This window comes from Nannobrachium achirus (assembly GCF_963921795.1).
Source record: "Nannobrachium achirus genome assembly, chromosome: 7".
Taxonomy (NCBI): domain Eukaryota; kingdom Metazoa; phylum Chordata; class Actinopteri; order Myctophiformes; family Myctophidae; genus Nannobrachium; species Nannobrachium achirus.
This window is the reverse complement of record NC_137816.1, coordinates 20,415,678-20,435,824: the sequence shown is the minus strand read 5'-3', so window position 1 is coordinate 20,435,824 and position 20,147 is coordinate 20,415,678. Positions and strand designations below refer to the sequence as shown.

The following is a 20,147-nucleotide window of genomic DNA, read 5'->3' as shown; positions in this document are numbered from 1 at the left end:
TTAGCACGAACACCCAGAGCGAGAAACAGAGACACTGCTCCACTACTAGATCAGTGGTTCTCAAAGCGGATTCCAGGTACTCTCTTGGTTCCTTTAGGGGGGTCTAAATGGACCCATACAAGTCTGTAACTCTGACAGTGTACAAATGGTTCCATTTGAGAAACACTGAACTAGGTGTCTAGTGCATTGGTTGTCTGGTTGATTTTCTAGATGAATGACTCGCTGCTTTATGGCCATTAAAGAATTGTCTGACAATGATTACCAGCTTATGACACTCTTACGAAGCTAACATGACATTAGTCTACAAAACCATGTAATCATTTAACCGAAATCATGCAACTCAGTTTTTGTGTAATGTGGTCATTACATAATTACACAGGGCTCCTACCCTATGGGCCTCATGGCTCTGCAAGGCTTACTGTACTTGTTGTTTACACAAAAAAGGAGAGTATATAAAAGCCATTTGACTCTAAAGTTTAAAGGAATACAGTCACAATTTTATTGTACAGTATATTTGTTGCTATGTGTGCTAATGTATCTAAAGGTATCTATCTATCTATCTATCAATCATTTGTACCTATACAACTCGGCAGTCTTCTGTCTAAAAAACAGTACCAATGTTGCTCTGAAAGTTACATGAAAATCCATGAATGTGAAAACACTTGGCCGTGACACTGTCCTGTTAATGGCATAAAAGCGATCTTGAAAATATGAATCAACCACAGACTATATGGCCGTGCTGGCCAATGCTTGACTGGGAATGCATCATGGGAAATGTAGGAATACAGTGAAAGGCCTGAAACGTCTGTCAATATGGATTGCATCATACTCTAGTTATTTCTATAGACCATTTTTAATAACCAACAAGAAATAGCTGAAATGCACGTCAAAAGCGCAATAGTGGCCCTTTAAATATACTGTCTGGTAAATCCAGTATGCTGAAATGGATCTGGTGGAGCTGATTAACAATGGAAAAGTAATCGTATGAGTGCTGGGAGCACTGGGGCACAGGATGACATGTCACTGTGACAGCTAATAGGTTACTAATGGACGAGAAAAGAGGGTTAACAGCATTAAACAGCAGTGGGGAGGAAAGCAGAAAAGAGGGACGTGCTGCCCCACACATGCAAGCACCCTCAGAACACACGCCCACAAGCCACAGAGAGAGAAGAGAAAACAGAGCCAATTGGTCATATCGCCTCGACTCGCCAGTGTTCAAGCTGTGGGTGAGAATTCCTCACCTCTGCGTGCAGCCATCTGTAAGGCCTGCTCGATGCGCTGCAGCTCCTTCTGTTTTGCTTCCTGCACGTAGCGCTCCTCCTTGGCCGCATCGTACTTAATGGCTGTAAAAAAAAGACGAAAGTAATAAAGACCAATAAAACGAGGGCTTTGTGTTATTTAAACACTGAAGCTGAACAAGAAGCCTCTTTGTGATACAGGAGGTAAATAAAGCAAGAGATAAGATAAGAAACCTGCAGACGGGTAGTTAGACGGGTAATTGACATGTGTACTTCTCTGGCTTGTAGATTTGAGGTTCACATAGTGGGATATTGTGGATGGTTGCTCGGTTGCCCCAAGAAAAGCTCAGTGAACACAACAAAACATGGCTACCAAGCAGGGTTCCAAACCGGTCCGAGGGACAGAAACAACAGCAACAGTAGCTTTCTTTCTTGTATAGACTCCATCCAGGGCCTTTTCCTGTTGTGCTGTGAGAGTCCATGTCTCAGCCCCATCCAGCAGTCCTGACATCACTGTAGCTACGAACAGCTGCCTCTTGATGTCTTCCACTCTCTCCTCATCCCATGCAAGGCATTCCAGGCAAGTGCCCTCCGGACCTTCAGGTCCATGTTCCGTTGAAGCAGTCCAGGCCCCGAGATATCTGAAGTCCACGACTGCCTCAAGCACCCGCAGTGTCAATAATTTGTCCTTTGTGTACAATATTTTTGTTTTCTTGGCATTGAGCCTGAGGCTGATCTTCCTGCACTCCATTTCTACTGCCGGAAGTACTTCCCTTCCTTTCTCTGCTAGGTATAAATGGCATATGTTGACATAGTTGTTTAGTGTTGGCGGATGTCATACATAATTTAATATTTTAACTTTAATATTGCAATGGTGAAATGCTGTCCATTCTTAGGAGCAGACATGGTGCAGTGATCCCAGTACGACAACCATTCAGGTGCTATCGCGGTTTTAAGCCGAAAAGCGCATATCGACAAGCACCGGCCAACGAAAGCCGCCTGTGTAGGTTAACTTATGGGATCGTGTAAAAGGATACGAGGGAATGAGTGCTCACTACAGTATGAATCAGCATGACCTAGCTTGAGGGACAGAAACAATGCCCTATAATATATTTATCTGTGAATTTTTCATGGGCTCTTTTTTCTGTATTTTTACAAATACTGTGACAGACTTTGGCACAATTGTTGACTATTATGTTTTTTCCAGTCACAACTCTGTAATCCAATGTAATTGATTCTCACTGCCAACAGTTTGCTAGAAAATCAATCACTCACACACACACACACACACACACACACACACACACACACACACACACACACACACACACACACACACACACACACACACACACACACACACACACACACACACACACACACACACACACACACACACACACACACACACACACACACACGATAATTGATCATGAATAAACATGATGTTCTGCAACTAACCAATTAGTTCAGCATTTAGTGGCAATGTTCTTGCCAATAAAGCAATACAACTGTACTCCCCATTCAATGGCTATGTTATTCTGTATGTTGCTGTATAGAGCAAAAGCTCAAGTACTGTAAGTACATATACAGCACAAAGCTTACAGGTGTTTGCAATTTAACTGAAATTTTACAAATTATGCAAATTCTTCCGTGTGCTTGAATCAACAGACTCCCTTGATACAAATTTGCCTAATTTGGTTCAGGAAAATAGTTTAAAATTGTTGAAGTGATCAGAAACAAGTACAATTATTTCCCATTCAGGGATGATTTGATGCGTTAAATCTTCTTCTTTTTTTTGTTCTACGTTTTTATGTACTCCATTGTATGATGAATAATGAAAATAACCAATTACAACTTCTACCAGTAAGACTCCCTTCACAACACATCACGATGCGATGACCTACAAGCTCAAAACGCAACACAATGAGCTTACTGATTGGATATTTTTAAGACACACACACACACACACACACACACACACACACACACACACACACACACACACACACACACACACACACACACACACACACACACACACACACACACACACACACACACACACACACACACACACAGTATATTTTACAGTATACAGTATACTTTTCAGATAATGCATGGCCACAATAGGGAGTGGTTAAGAAAAACATATGAGACAAAATAAGACTTTTTTTTGCAGTATGCACATGTTCCAGACCAGTGTACACTATGCTATAGAGTGCTCATGTATAGTAGGGCCAGAGACCATCTGCTACAGCCACAGGCTCATTAGTAAAGCATGTCCAGCCAGCCAACACACATTCACATGTCTCATGATTATGGCAATTGAGTCTGATAAGGGACACAGTTACGTAGAGTATGCGTGTTTATCTGGATTCATATGCACGCATAAATACATGTGGGCAAGAGAACATTATTTCCTGCATAAATATTAGGAAATTAGCAGAAATAAAGACAAGTAGGTTGTGGGGTCTTTGTACTGTACATTCTGTGCGTGTGTGTGACTGTGTGTGTGTGTGTGTGCGTGTGCGTGCGTGTGTGTGTGTGCGCGTGTGTTTTGCAGATAGACCTCAATCCATGCCAAACCAACTGTGAAGGCTGACTACATTGTTTGCTCACTCGCCAATGTTCTGCTTGTCCAGATACACACACCACCAGAGCCATTAGCGTTACAGGTACGATCACTTGCCTCATCTTGTAATGTCTTGATTAAGATCAGGGTTATTCAGCCTACTCGTCGTTGTTTTGTTTACATTTTCACACTACTTTAGACTTTGTTATCAAATTCACTTTCTTAATATTTTTTTCTTGTATGCATCATGAGATGAGGGGCTGTATTATTGTACAAAGTAACAACTAAAATAGACAATTCAAAATTAATTAAAAAATGCTTCCAGAGCTTTCCTTGTGTGTGCACACTTTGAAGCAAAATATTCAGATTTGCCTTGGTCTATTCTCCATAGACAATCCGGCAATTTAATATTAAAAACAGATCATTATTCTATTTTTAGCTGTAGATTTTCAATGAAAAGCTCTTGTTGAACTGCATTATTCACCTCTTTGATCGAAAGGGACAGAGAGAGCAGAGCACCTTGGCCCCCAGGCTGCTAGGCAACCACCAGACTGGGCAGTGACCTTTAGAATTAACAATCTCTTAACAGGAATAAAACCCAGGGATCGCTTTCACGGGAGCATCTCAGTGCTAAGACCATCCTCGTCCCACTCTAAGCTGGAGCAGCACAATTCATTGACAATCGTGTTTCCCAATTATGTAACCGTCAAACGTGGCAATTAATTCAAACAACTTATTTGGTCACCTGTTGCACCTCACCCTCATTTTTCGCCATTACACAAAGTTAATATAACCAGTCCAGAACATTACATACCAGAGTAACAGAGAACAACATTAAGCTTCTAAAGTCAGAGGGAGGTGACAGTCACTGTTTTAAAGGGAGTCAACCAGAAACATTGAAGGGGGATACAATCAGGGAAGAAAACTGCAGTATTATGTTCAGTGACTGATACATCCCACAATTCAGCCATCTGCACATATCAATTTCCTAAATAATTTAGAATTGAACTACATTAAACTGTTTTATGTTTCGACTAGGACATTCCTCTATTTTTTTGTGTATATAAAAGCTATTTGAATTTGAAATGCTTATATAAAATTCAAATAACACAATTTCTTTTCACTTATTCTTAAACGTGTGCTGCGGTCATAATCGTATGATCCAACTCCAACCAAATTTTTCTCCCCGGTGGCACTGTGTATTCCTTCTCGATCAGTTATTTTAAGCCAACAATGCTGAGTGGTAGAAATTCTCTTACGCTCATCTGTGTGATAAGCTTTTTTTCCCGATCTACCAGCATCACAGTGGTGCCAGGCACTAGGCAGTTAATCTAAAGCCAATCTATGTGGGAAGGGAAGGGAAAGGGATAGTTCACCCCTAAAATGACTTATTTTCTATCGATTACTCACGGTATGGAGACTTGAATTCATGGATATATTTTAGTTTTTTGTCGCATTCCTAAAAATCATTTGAGGGAACAAAGCAGGCTCTTTGTGTCTAGGAAACCACTGCTGGTCATCACATTATTGGCTTAGGATGGGACAAAAACAAACAAAAAAAAATCCATGAATTCAAGTCTCCATGGGGTGAGTAATCGATAGGAAAAAACTTGAGCCCAACTTGATTTGGCCGTTGTGGCGACCCCGAAGGTCGCCGACTCGAGCGCCCTAGCTAAATCGTTAGAGCATGCCCTGGGCAACATCTGTGCAAAATTTGGCGCTTTTAGACTAATATAGCGCGAAATATCCCTAACGCCCCCGACTATTAAGTAATACTGCCTGCAGTAATTACACTCAATAAACTAGAACATTCCCCCCGGAGGAAGTGTACATAATACATCTCTCTTGAAAGAAAGGCAGACTTTTTATTTTGAGAGTATTTCAGTAAATTCAATCTATCAACGGGAATCTGCCTGCTATTTTTACCCTTTTATTTATCCAGGAACAATCACTAAGTACACATGCTTGTGTCCGAAGCACACGTTTTTTTTCTCAGCAACACCCCGCTTCACATTCATACAGCTGCTGTACACACATTGCCCAGGACAACCACAGTCTTCCACTGTTGGCTCCACTGGAGCAAATCAGTCAGGTGACTTGCTCAAAGGCAGCACAGACAGCTGATGTTAAACACATGAACCCAAGAATCCCTATTCAACGCATGCCATAATAGGCAAACATTTTGGGGAAAATAGGCAAACATTCACTGAAAATAGCCGATCCACAGTGAATGTTTTTCCGTAAAGAGATTTGCTGTAAAGGGACAAAAGAAGGACGTCCCCGGTCAACTACGAGTATGTAGGGTTTAAGTGATTAAGGGAGCGATCACGCTTCTATTCACTTTAATATTTTAACATCTTGACCCTACTACAGGAGATATACTGTACAGTAACAAATCAAAGTTAACATTGATAGCCAAGTCTGCATTATACGTGCAAGCTGAGACTCGTGGACATTCCATGAGGTGCTTAGACAATAAGTTATGAATAAATACTACTAATAGGACCAAAACAATTTATAATTAATTCATTTTGACACTTTTGACTTGTTTAGGAAAACATTCGCATTAGTCTAGTTAATCAAATTCTAACTAATGTTAGAAAATCTACGCTATCTTATCTTATCCTACAGCATTGTCTGAAATTGACTATTTCATGTTCTCTAGTAACCAATGCCACTTCTTTCACACAATGTATTATGCAGTATAGAATATTCTGATAGATGATGTAGACTCAATCATTAAAGTTTTGTCTTAACTCATCTCATAAGTGTAAGTGGACGTAGCCCTGAAACATGACGGTCGTTGATAATCTGACGTACGACCGCCATGGATGAGGGTTTACCTCGGTTGGAGGACGCAAATTGATTCGCCTATACAAACTACACAAACATTCAAATTTCACAAAGTGCTTTATAAAGTCACAACCAGTTATAAATCTTGGCCGGCATTGTATAATTACTGGCCGGCATTGTGTTCTTTAATAAGAAGCCTTTTTACCCATTTTATGTTTTCCCATGCATTTCTTGGTGTTCCCCATGCGCACCAACCCCATCTATTGAACACTGTGATGTGGGCATGGCCTTGCCAAAAAGGGTCCGGAAATACATGGGAAAACATAAAACGATCGGATAAAAAGGCTTCACAATGCTGGCCAGTAATTATACAATGCCGGACAAGATTTATAACTGGTTGTGACTTTATAAAGCACTGTTTGTGAAATTTGAATGTTTGTGTAGTTTGTATAGGCGAATCAATTCGTGTCCTCCAACTGAGGTAAATCCTCATCCATGACAGTCGTACGTCAGATTATCAACGACCGTCATGTTTCAGGGCTAAAGTGGACATTACATCCACTTGAGTTCCCTCAGCTTTCTCTTATCACGAGAGTTGGAAAGATGTAGTTGTATTTATCATGTTATACACAAACCATTGTGCTCTTATTGCCCAACAATAATAATAAAAAGCAATTAATGTGACATCTACACACTAGACACACAAACATTTAAAGTGATTTCAAAAAAGCAAAACTCCCCAACTACACCACAATATAAATCCTTTATCTGCCAGTGGTTGTTAGAACATTGATGAGTGTTATACTGACAAACAGCATAGTGATAGATACAGGGTTGAGGAATTGGCTTTGTCTTGTTCTGCCTTGTTATGAGGTCAGTCCCTGGGGTAACTCACTTGGGCTAGTAACCAACGACTGACACATTCTATTCTAAAGATCGCATGTAGTAAAGGAAACTTACCTGTTTTGCTAAAAACTAAATAAAATACATACTAGGCCTATAAGACAAAGCCCAAACCTCAAGAAGAGAGAATAAGAGTTAAGATAATCTAGCAGCTATCTTTTTCTGAAAGTAAAGGCAAGCCCGAAATGAACCAAGAAAGGTTGTGCTGTTATCAAAACAGGATACTGTACAAAAACTATAGTTAGCCTATACAAAATGAAAGATGACTAGCTGTACCATTTTCAGTCATATATCACTGAAACACCTTATTTTATTAACACATTTTGGTAATGGAAACACTGTTTTGAACTGTATTTTATCTGCTTTGGTTTGTGTGATTGTTGCATACTTCTTGTGTCTGTTATTTCTATACTGCTTTGACTCTTAGCCAGCTCTAACGTGCAATAGGTGTTTAACCTCAGTATGACTTTCTGGTTAAATAAAGGTTTATTATCTGCACTGCAATTGATGGTTAGCAGGTTTGACTGACAGTAGAGGTGTACTAGTACAGGTGAACCTTTTTCCCAGGTGTTTGGCAGACAGGGTTTTGAGGTTATAATTTCTGTGAGGTTAGGGTTAGGGTTAGAGTTAAGGTTAGGTTTAGGAATAGATTGTGGGTTAGGGTTAGGGTTAAAAATTAAATGTTGGTTTTTATGGCATTTTATTTTAAAATGGCTTCTTATGGCATTTTATTTCACCAACTTGAAGTGGTTATAAATTATGTTAGATATGACTATCATTAGTTAAACTTGCAAACTGTCAGCAGAATGACAGTTTAGGCTCACAATACCTGGGGATCTCAGTGCTAATGGGATATGTCTTTAGAACCTTTTATGGGTATAGTTATCGGCGGAAGTGCGGAGGTTTGGTTAGAGACCTGTGAGTTGTATGTCCTGCTGGAAGAACAGGATGGTTCTCAGCTTTTTAGAGATGCATACTATATAATTAATGTACGAACTCCACGTTTTAAGCCTGGTTTATACTTTGTAATACGACAAAGTTACACAGCAAAAATAGCTACAAGCTCACAACGTGTCATGAATACAGCGTGCTGTGAGCTTGTCGGTTTTTCGGCATGCAACACTGTCATACGATGAGTGTCAGCAACTTCTGACTGCAAATGGTAAAGCCAGTCACAAAAAAAAAAAAAAAAGTAGCAAGTTGGGGCTGAGATATTTGTTCGCATTTTAACCACCACCTGTAAGCAGTTATCTATTCTCTGGAGCATTCTTACCATTGTAAGGACACGTTAACAACTGTGAGTCGGCTGAAAATAAAGAAATACAACTCTTGAACATCATGTTAATGACTGATTCATGCTTGATCCGGCATCCCCTGTATGGGGGTAGGCAACGGCATATAGCAGCTCTGGCGACTTCAGTGGTTTTGGAGGATCTGGATATGGAGCAGATATGGAGGCTCCATAGCGCATGTGTTCTCCATAGCGCATTCTGCTTTCTGATACAGTCTGGAAAACGTGTAGCCATGAAAGGAAGGCACCCACTGTAAGGTGTCTCCTCCGGACAGTACGGCCCCCACATACTGTACAGAGGCAGCAGGATCAAGCATGAATGAGCCTTTACAACAAACATTCCCAAAAAAGCATCATTTGTCATGAAACAAAATTAGATATTCATCCCCGTAATTTCATGAAGAAATAAGAAAAATCGAATAAATTCCATAAATTAGAAAACAAATGTTAAAGAAATAGTGAAAATAGCCGATATACAAGCTCACAATGTGGCACGTTGTGAGCTTGTAGATCTGCTATTTTCACTAGTTTGGGTTCTGGGCAAACGTCTTGAGCTAAAAGGTTTGGGAACCACTGCTTTACAATGTTTCTTTTTACAATAAGTGTAGGTCGGTACATATCAGGCACAGGTTCTTTGGTACAGTAATTAGGCTAGATATCTATTAGCAGGTTTTATCAAATGTATAAACCAATATCTAGACAAAGTATTATAGCAAAGTTAGAAAAGTAAGGAGGAATTTCTAGTACTTACTGGCTCCAGGGACCACCAGCAGATACAGCCCATCTAATGTAGCGACTACAGCATCGTTATAGAGGTTTTTCCAGGGGATCTTCAGCGTTAGCTTTCCTACAATGAAAACAAGGATAACGATAGATTAATGTACTTAATTAATGGATTTTATCCCTCTAGGTATAGTTTCTCTTTTTTGATCCTCTACCCTCAGGTCACAGGTTCGATCCCTGCAGCACACAGCAATGTGTCCAGTCAAACTGCCCTTGAGCTGATCACATCTTGTGGATTCTTAGAATAACTCCATCACAGACTTAAAATAGGGGAAACTGTGTACAAATGTGCAATTTGCAATTTGAATTGAGTTCTTTAGCATAATGTCAACTGGCAATAGGTTTTACTATGTCTTGGGTGTGCTCATAGTGGCCTTTTTTCCAAAGAAAAAAACTTTCATGGCTTAACTTATAACATAAGGATGTCTGCAGTGTTGTACCCGAACGCGTTCAAAGAACGATCGTTCATGAACACGTTCATATTTTGGGCGAACGTGAACTGAACGTAATTGTTTTCGCTTGATGAACGATATTGTCGAACGCGGTCATTCTGACGCCCGTGAACGGCGTTCGTCCGCGTTTGTCGGCCGTTCATGCGGCGGTCCGCGCCTCCGCGGTCGTCTGTCCTCTCCTCTCTCTTTTCATTCACATGCTCCAATAGCACGCACTGTGCACGCAGCTCCTCGTGAACGTTGATATGCGGTGCTGTCTGCACTCTGCAGCTGCACTGTGAATCTCCTCCTCATTACGTCTCGCAAGCCTGACTATACTTTGTTGTATGTGTGTTGTACGGCGAAAATAGCTGATCTGCAAGCTCACAACGCGTCGCATCCACGAGACAACGTGAGCTTGTAGATCAGCTATTTTAACCAACGCGGAAACATGCTGTGCGCCAGGTTTAGAAACATCTGCCTTCAGCCCTTCACAATAAGGGTGCAGGAAGACTGGGTACTGGGCAGTGGGCACATAAATATTGTGGGCCCCTCAATGTTAAGTTGGATGAAATTATTGCTGTGTGTGGTTCTATATGGGCTGTGTCAATAATTTTGACAAATAATAGCATGAAGCAACGTCTAAACATTTATATATTATATATATAGACCTATATATATATATATATATATATATATAATTTTTTTCTTCTTTTTTTGAATAGCCAAAAGTATAAAAAAAAATATGGTTCATTTTGGGGAACCATGAACTTTAGTTCAAAATATAGAATTATGAACTAGAAATGAACTAGTTCATTTTAGAAGTTCTGAACTTGAACTTGAACGAGTTCGTTTTTAAAGTGAACTTTCCCAACATGTGTTCATCAACAACACATTCTTCCATTAGCATACATTACATAATCCTGGGACCTAACAATAGCAGTCAGACAACCAAGCACTGCCTACACCAGAGGAAGCCAATTGAGTTTCATTGAAAGTGAAACAAACCATACAATATTAACCACATGAACATGAAAGAATATCCAATCTAAAAGGTCACAATGTGTCGCAGTCGCCTGGCAACACGTTTTAAGACTGTAGATCAGCTCATTTCGGAGAACAGATTTGTAGATGAGGAACAAGGGAGGGGGCGATAGTTGATCCATTTCCTTCCTCTGTTATACAACCAGATCTTAAGGCCAGTCCACACCAATGATTCGCAACACAACTCCTTGCAACTACCGTTATCCCCAAATGGCAGTGGGGAGTTGCAAGGAGTTGCATTGGTGTGGACTATGATGATATATACATATTTCTTTCCTTCTTTTTTATCATTCCAACTTTAAGTGGATGGCAGAATCCATACCAACAATTATAGTGATGCCTGTGGTGAACAATATAGTTAGATGTAGAAACATGTCTGAGACAGTCTTAGTTGCCTAGCCTTATCTTCCAAAACATGAAAATTATATTGTGAAGGGAAGATGTTGTGGCTGTTTAACAGCACTGTTTGGCTTCCCATACGCCAAGACTGATCTGCTCTCAAATTTAACTACATTCCCTCAGAGAGAGAAAGGATTGCAAAAGACTAACAATAATATCAAAATTACTTTTGATGTTGAATGAATGTTAAACATTAACAAAAAGATTGTGTTTAATGTGAGGAATGGCCACAATCAAGTAAGGCGTTTGAGGGCCAGGTCAGAAATATATATATACTAGAAGTTTTCGGGCCGCAAAAGTCTAGAGTTCAGGCCGCTGTGCGGCCTTCACCGCCATGGTGCGGCAGTGTGGTGTGTGTAATGGCCAAATATGGGTAATTCTTTTTTTGAGAAAAAATAGTTTTTTGAGAAAAAAAAGTTTTTTGAGAAAAAAAAAAAGTTTTTTGGAAAAAAAATATTTTTGGAAAAAAAAAATGTTGAAAAAAGAAATTGAAAAAAAATGTTTTGGGGGGGGGAAAAAACGCTTGCGCACACGCACGCACGCACGCACGCACACACACACACACACCCCCCTCTGTTGTAATTCGATACTCTACTCTACTCTGCTCAGCTCCTCTCCCCCCTCCCTCCCCCTCCCTCCCTCTGTAACTTGATACCCTGATGATCATTTTGAGGTTTCAGCACTGGCCAGAATGGTCAGAATACTCTCTGTCAGGACTGGCTGCTCTGCATGAGGCGAGATGTTGTTAAATTGAAATAAATGCGGTTCAAAGAGTGGCATGTTTAAAATGTGGACAGTTGTAAATTTTCACGTTTGTTCGACGTGGTGGCTATGTTTGTGAGAGGTGTTTGTGAGAATATGTAGCTAAACATTCTGGTTTAGGATTGCCTCCAAATGCTCCAGTATAGGATGGAGATATAATCGCCTACTTTTTTTTTTCTTCTTTTAATTGAGTTACACAATTGTTAGTCTGTGAGAGTGTAGCTTTGTCCTGCAAACGAATTAATACATGATGGTAAATTTTTTTAATACAATGTGAAAAAGAATGACAGTTGCTTAAGCCTAAAAAGACCATATGAATGCTGTACTGTGTCTGTACATAAGCATAATGGCTGTCATTATCTCCAAAAACATGAAGTGGAGTTCACTGTGGCAGTAAGGGGGTGGGGTCACGCATCAGTTGGGAGTGGAAGAAGTCGGAAGGGACATGATTAACCATGTCAAAATGATAACACGCCACTGGGGAGTGGGGAGGCATAAGGGAAGAGGTCAACATGTCTACATGAGATTTCTCAATACTCACCAACTTGTCCGGCTTTGACTTTAAATGGGACATCTAGTTCACTCTGTAAGAAAGAAAACAGACAGAAAGCAATAAATAAAGTAAAAACTGTACAATACTAAGATACAGTACAATACAGTGTGGAGAACACAGCAGGGCTGAGAAAACGGTGCACTTGCTCATGTGTGGGGTCCACTTTTGTACAGTACATCAAACTTCCAAGGAAGGTTAATACACATGAACACTGCACAATAAAATCATCAGTGTTGTTTCAGTGTTGTTTATCAATTTGAACTCCAAGACTGTACAAATAGGACAAAATCAAATAAATATCACAATATTTATTTAACGGAAGTCCCTGTCTTATAGACACACTTTGCTTTAGGCTATTACTCGTTACCAGGGAAAATACTGAGAATGAGTGTAATAGCACTTACCAAAGCATTTTCCTTGACTTTCAGATTCTCAAGTACAACATTTCCTGCATAGAATAAAAGAAATAAATGTTACAACAAAAGTCACATACACTACACAGAACATTCCCTCCTTTGAGAAGTGCTCTCAGGTTTCATGAAGACCACTGGAGGTAGTTTGTTTTCAAACGTCCCACAAACATTTTATACAGATCCTCCTTTGTTTACTGTCCCTAATACTGAATGCCTGACAGTGACTGATGCACTTGTCTCATTGTGACCTTTAAGCTTTCAACAAAGGCTTAACCCATATAAAGAAAGAAGGGAGAGAGGGCTGCCCAAACAATAATCAAATTAGTCATAGACAAGTGCTTCCCAGGCAATATCAACCTGACCCTTGTAATCCTCACTGATGATTACTTGTTAACTACTAAAGGATATAAAAAATATACAACCCCTTAAAATTGCTCTATGACCCAGGACAGAGAGACATTTGGCAACAGGAGCAGCTTGAACATGTTGATGAGTCACAATGCTGCAGAGCTTGTTAAATGAGTTTACAAAAATGCTCACGATTGTATCTAGAACAGGTGAATAGGTTGCAGATTTGCCTGGATAGCACTACTTTGGGCAGCCTGGACCAGCAGTGCAGTACAGTCTGATCATTATGTAAAAACAAAATAAATGTAACAAAAAACAAATGCACAGCAACTTAAGATCAAAGACAGCACAGCACAGCACAACACACACACACACACACACACACACACACACACACACACACACACACACACACACACACACACACACACACACACACACACACACACACACACACACACACACACACACACACACACACACACACACACACACACACACACACACTTCGGTTTCTGTTCTATGTTGAACAGACAAATTCTGCTCTGTTCTAACTTCTGGTCTTTCAGACCCATGCATTACTAACCATCATTTGGAGGTCCTAATGTAAGTCTACAAATATATGCTGTTGTTGTTTTAGTACGTTAGTAGTAGTCTACCCTATAGTATCATGGACGATTCATTTAGATTCTATAGTGAAAGTGAAGTTGGATGCTTAAACGATGTGTTATGTGTGCCTGTGTTTCCTGTTAACAGCTTGTGGTGGAGAATATGGTGCTACATTTAATAAAACTGTTGTCTGTACTTCTCTCTTTTTTCTACAGTTCCACTTGGATTGGGGGTAAATCCCTGAGACATAGAGTACTGTCATGTCCAGGGGTGTGCTTGTACGTCATTGTCAGGGAATGTACTTGTACATCAAGTCACCTCAAGCTACAGATTAGAAACAGAAGATGGGCTCCTGAACTATGGGCCACATCACTCTGGAAATGTTGATTCACAAGGCTACATACTTACTTACGGTACTTACTTACCGTACTACTCTAATATACTACTCCATGCTGTGGATTATTGTTACAGTAAATCTGCCGTTTCCTACACATAACAGTGGTGGTACATACTATAGGCAAACAGGTGGAATTCAATCTATTTTGTTTCCACTCAGACACAGCTACAACAATAATGTCTGGTGTTGCACTGACTGCACAACACAGTAAGTTGTTCAAATGAAGGGGTTTTGTCACTGCCAAACATTAAAGTTGAACAGAACTGTAATCGAAGACATAAAGAAATGTCTGGGGCAAACGTATGACCCAGGTACTGTAGTGTGTGTGCATACCACATACTGTAGGTGCCTAGGTGGAGAACGTCATAATTGGGTTTGTATCTGTCTCATGACCAGTAAACCCCTTTATGTCCTGTCATTATTCACTTGCTAAGTGGAAATACATGGGGGGATTCCACAGCCAGGCAGCTAACCTTTATTTCCTGTTAGACCTGTTAGCTTGCTTCTGGCAGCTTAGTTATGCACTATTGTCACCTTCCTTAGTTCCTTTACAATAATCCAAACAAGAGAAGTCCCAGTGTAGAAGCCCCAGTGTAGAAGCCATTCCAAATGTGTCAATTCGTCATATTTTCAACAATTATGTCACCTCATCATAACATACGTGGGCTGCTGCAGGCCTGCAGCCTATATATTTATGTTTTACTTTGCATAGAATAAACATACTATAAGTCTAAAACAGGAAGACACAATAAGACTACAAAACAGGGGTATCCTTTTACTGGCGGGGAACTATGGCCTAGTTTGGTATACATGATGGACCACACCTAGTATTATGTTTCTCACAAGTTCAATCAAATGGGGAAGAGGTAAACGTAACAATCTCTACCAATGACTAAAAGGAAACGGTGTCTGAACTATGTTTGCACAGTCATATGCACAGAGTTGACAGCAATGCAAACCGCCACGTCTTGTCTATGAGGCTATTATTACTTCCTCATAGACAGAGGTGTATCCTTACCACAACCTGTCACCATTGCGTCCAGCCCTGCATTGGGGATGAAGAGAGGTTAAGTCTTGAGTCCAGACCAGTGATATTCAGTTGCTTAGGTTTTCGTTACACAGTAAAAATCCCCAGTGCTGGTTTACCCATTGGCAACTTGTATGTACATTTGTACACAAGTTACTGTACATTTGTATAGTTAAATTAGGTCAATATTGGAGGGTTTTACTGTGTACAGCAACCACCACCACCCTTCCCACCCCACCAGAATTGGTGTGCTGTGAGGTTGGAGTTAAAGCCTTCATATAATAGTGACACCTCCAGTCCTGACATAAAGAATATGGAGCTCAGCTATCTTATCAACAGTATTGTTTTTTTTAATGCAAACAGGGTCGTTGTGTGCAGTGGCAGACAGCTGCAATGCATCCCAGGCTCCTTTGTGAACAGATTTAAATAATTTAATTAACATTGCACAAGCATGGCAGCCCTGCTGCACATGAATGGCGTTATAGGCTACACTCCATTTCCAAAGTGTCCCACTCCCACTCGTGGGCATGGATGACAGGGAGCATAATATTAGAACAGTGGTTCCCAAACTTTATAGTTTGAGACCAAAACAGCATATAGACTACAAGCTTGTAGATCGGCTATTTTCACTAGTAGGTCTACTTCTTAAACATTTGTTTTCTAATTTATGTAATTTCTTTGAATTTTCTTTGATTTCTTCATGAAATTACTGGCAAAAATAATTGAATTCATTTTTCATTCATGAACATGTTTGCTTCTTTTGAGAATGTTTTTTTGGAAAATTTTAGAAAACCAAAAATAAAGGAACCCATTAAAAACGACAGTGTTGTATGGTTGCATGATGACACAGAACCAGGGTTTACTAGCGGAGCAGAGGCGGTTTGTTTACGCCAGTCGCTAGAGCTATTATAGCATCAGTGTCTGTCAGGCTGCTTACCTCCCCAGATGCCAATCTTTAACTGCGACTTGTCCAGGTTCTCCACATAATCTCCGATGAACCTGTTCAACAGATCACTGACCATAGACTCAAACACCATGGCTGCTGTCGACAGGGACGCACAAAGCCACCAGGCTTCGTGCGTTTACGTTTAGAAAACAGCAGCGGGTTGAACTGTCTTTGCTTACAACGTCCTACTGTGGTAAGATGACAGGAGCATAAGGTGCTTTTTTTGCCTCGACTTCTTATGGCAAGTGACGTTGGCTGTAGAAGGCAGCTCTAACCAAGTCTGTCCCGTAAATCGTTGCTCTTTCAAACAGTATGTTTTTGAAAGGGTATCTGATTTTTGTACCTTTAAAAAAACATTTTTATTATATTATATTTCTTTGTGCATTTTTATTGGTTTTAGGGTAACAATTTACCTCTATCCGTGACAGGAGCGACTCGCTCTGGGATAGATTGCTTTTACAGTCTATATCAGAGCGCATCGATTTGGCATTGAACTTGGTCAGGTGAGCGTGAGTCACAATGGAAAGGGTGCGTCTTATGTAGTGTTGTATTACCATAAAAGTTCCATGTAAACACGGCACATTTCCATTACAAAATTATCATTATCCCAATTTGGGACAATGATAATTTTCCCAAATTGCTAGTTTCTGCTAGTTGTCTAGTTTTATGTGGATCAACCAGCGAAAGTGGTCTATTTTTGATTCACTTTTACTTTTCTGTTAATGTATGAGAGAGAGAGAGAGAGAGAGAGAGAGAGAGAGAGTATTGAACTACGAATTACAATAACTAGCCTATAAACCTACCCGAAACTCGTTCTCGTGAGGACATTTAGTTCTCACAAATATTACTCTATCTGTGTGTGTGTGTGTGTGTGTGTGTGTGTGTGTGTGTGTGTGTGTGTGTGTGTGTGTGTGTGTGTGTGTGTGTGTGTGTGTGTGTGTGTGCGTGCGTGCATGAGTGCGTGCGCTCGGGTGTGCGTGTGTGTGTCTCACTGTGTGTGTGTGTGTGTGTGTGTGTGTGTGTGTGTGTGTGTGTGTGTGTGTGTGTGTGTGTGTGTGTGTGTGTGTGTGTGTGTGTGTGTGTGAAAATTGTGATTTTCCTTTTTCCTCTCAAATTTCCTCGATGCCAGGTTTGCAGCTAATGTTGTCTGAGTTTAGTCTGATGTTCATATAAAGATTAGTTTAAAAGAAACAAAATTCCAATAACAAAACAAAAAAACACCTAGGCTAAGCCTATTTAAATTATGTATCTGACTGCATGGTATGAGCTTGTAAAAATAAGGCCTACCCTAAATAATATCCTCTTTGCATATGTAATAAAAACAGAAATCATTTCTCAATGTGGTTTGAATAGGCCTCTATTGCCACACCAATACCAATGCAGCACTTTTCTCAATGAAGTCACATTTCCAATACCAATCCTTTTTTTTTTACTGTTTGTTTAATAGATGTTGGGAAGTATTAAAAAACAAATATGAAACATCTTTCCTTTACAAATAATGTTTATGCCTTTAACACACTATTCAGCAAAATCTCACAGTCTCCCAAAATATAGTCTCTCTTCATGGTAGACATCTTATTAACCACTTTGAATCTTAGAGCTCTACTCCCAATGTCCTCCTGGCAGATCCCATCAAAGAAGAAGTCCTCATTGAAAATGGGGTTGCGACTCCTCTTGATGACCGTGCTCCGTTGCTTCTGTATCTTCCCAGGCAGAAGACACACGCTGACGTTGCAGTTGATGCTTTTTTGGTCCACAGACATGTCATACAGTCCTTCCACACTGATGAGTCTCACCCTGAGTCGTTGGTTGTCGGGACAGTACTCGACTGACAGACGTAACATTCCATCTCTCCCAATTGGTACCAGACTCTCCTTTTGAACTCTTTCTTTGTACAGCACCAAGTCCGTGGGGAACAAAGGAGGGGGCGCGAGACTAAAAGTGTTGGTCAGTGTAGGTTCCAACAACCCTTCCGATGACCTCCGGACAATGTTGGGGCTGTTGTCGGTGGAGCTGCCCTCATCCGTGGATAAAGAATCATTCCGGGACACTATGACTTTCCTAATTGTCCTGGACAGTAATCTGTCATGGCCGAGTGATTTGAGGAGGGAAGATTTGGGGGATGGTCTGGCCAGTAACGGGGAGTTAAATGGGGATGACTCTGTAGAGGAGGGGGTGTCACTGTCCAGGGTGCCCTGCCGGTGCAGGGCCGTCACCCTTGGGGAGGGGAGCCTGGAGGTGAATTTGTTGAGACTGAAGGAGCTGCAGTGAGGACGCATGGAGTAAGTGGAGCTGGTGGCCCTGCCTCGGGGAGCCGGCAGTGGTAGTCCGCAAGCTCCAGGGTCATTGTGGAAAATTGACTCTTTCCTCCGAGTGTGTGGGCTCTCCAACAACGTGCAGAAGCCGTAGCAGGTCTGAGCTTTTGCCAAATGAGGCAGCGACAGTGCCGCCTGGCTCTGGGGGTCTGCATTGGTGCTGTCCTCATCACTTAGGCCACTGCTGCAAGGGAAGTCGTCCACATTCTCCACCTGTATTATGTGAGTGCTGAAAGACTCTCTAGCTGCAGTGTTGCTCTCCAGAATGCTGGTTTCCGATAGAGTGCCTTTTGCTACTGCAGTGAGGGATTTACCCCACTCGAAGGGCTTTAGTTCCTGCAGAGGTGTGATCTTTGGTGGGATGAAGAACTCAGGGATTGTGTTAGGTGTGATGATGTTGGGACACAGGGAGGTTGTCTTTCGTTTCCCTTGGGCTGCCTTCTCACCGAACATGTCTGCCAGCCGGTCTCTGTATTCCACCGGGAAAGCGAAGGGGTTCTGATCCACAGAGATCCGGATCTGTTCCAACACCCACATGGGTTCAGAGTTCCAAGGCTAACACAGAAGAACAGAAGAAAACAACGGGAAATCACATTAAAAAATCTACAAGTCAGTGTTTACCAGTGGAAGATACTGTATATTTGATTATAAAAAGGTCTCTTGGAATCAGATCAGTTTTGTGTATTTTATATCAAACTGAACTTGCAAAGTGCGTTCAGAATCAGATAATACGGGTAGGGTTCATTCATAGGTGAAGATTAAGAGCAAACTTACCTTGAAAGTGAATAAACGTCAGGGTTGTGTTAAGCCTCGGCTAACTGTCTCCCTGATCCAGATGGTTTGTGCTGGGCAAGGGAGAGTTTCCTGCTATTTATACAGAGCTGGAGAGATAATCAGTGTACGTGTGCGTGCACACTGTGTGCACGCACACGTGTGTGAAGAGATAGGAGGGGGTGGCTTCTGAGTCTCTCTGTATCCTTTCCATCCAAGGGGGAGGTTACTGGACTTCCTCAATGCACCTGGAAAAGTGTGTGTGTGTGTGTGTGTGTGTGTGTGTGTGTGTGTGTGTGTGTGTGTGTGTGTGTGTGTGTGTGTGTGTGTGTGTGTGTGTGCGCGTGTGGGTGGGCTGGTGTGTGCACTTGACTGTGTGTGCTTGCATTTATGCATGTGTTCACCTGTTGTGAACAAGCTTTTTATAAGTTTGTCACCTTTTTAAGCCTATACCTAATTAATTGATATGAATTTAAGTTGTACAGTAAGCATACATGTTAACTAAGATGTGAGTTACTTAAAGTATAGTATAAGTGTAACTTACTTTAA

General features: G+C 41.0%; 2 protein-coding genes across 3 annotated transcripts in view; both read right to left on the bottom strand.

Moving 5' to 3' along the window:
* The window catches only part of vps13c (vacuolar protein sorting 13 homolog C), a 104,690-nt gene extending 88,018 nt beyond the window's left edge, over positions 1-16,672 (bottom strand). The window contains exons 1-6 of one of the 2 annotated variants that reach the window (XM_080730550.1): positions 16,504-16,672; positions 13,177-13,220; positions 12,761-12,803; positions 9,552-9,647; positions 8,783-8,815; positions 1,242-1,343 (exon numbers count right to left, since the gene is read on the bottom strand). In XM_080730550.1, coding sequence (XP_080586676.1) covers positions 1,242-1,343; positions 8,783-8,815; positions 9,552-9,647; positions 12,761-12,803; positions 13,177-13,220; positions 16,504-16,603 — 418 coding nt within the window. In that variant the 5' untranslated portion in view covers positions 16,604-16,672. The remainder of the gene's footprint in view (positions 1-1,241; positions 1,344-8,782; positions 8,816-9,551; positions 9,648-12,760; positions 12,804-13,176; positions 13,221-16,503) is intronic. The other variant, XM_080730551.1, reaches the window with a different exon arrangement.
* A 1,342-nt stretch (positions 16,673-18,014) lies between these two features.
* On the bottom strand, positions 18,015-19,743 carry LOC308288636 (C2 calcium-dependent domain-containing protein 4C-like; the record flags this gene model as incomplete). Its single annotated transcript, XM_080730107.1, has 2 exons — positions 19,602-19,743; positions 18,015-19,382 (listed from the first exon to the last, which is right to left on the bottom strand). Exon 2 carries the CDS (start codon positions 19,362-19,364, stop codon positions 18,015-18,017), a length of 1,350 nt encoding a protein of 449 aa, XP_080586233.1. The 5' UTR covers positions 19,365-19,382; positions 19,602-19,743.
* Positions 19,744-20,147: the final 404 nt, after the last annotated feature.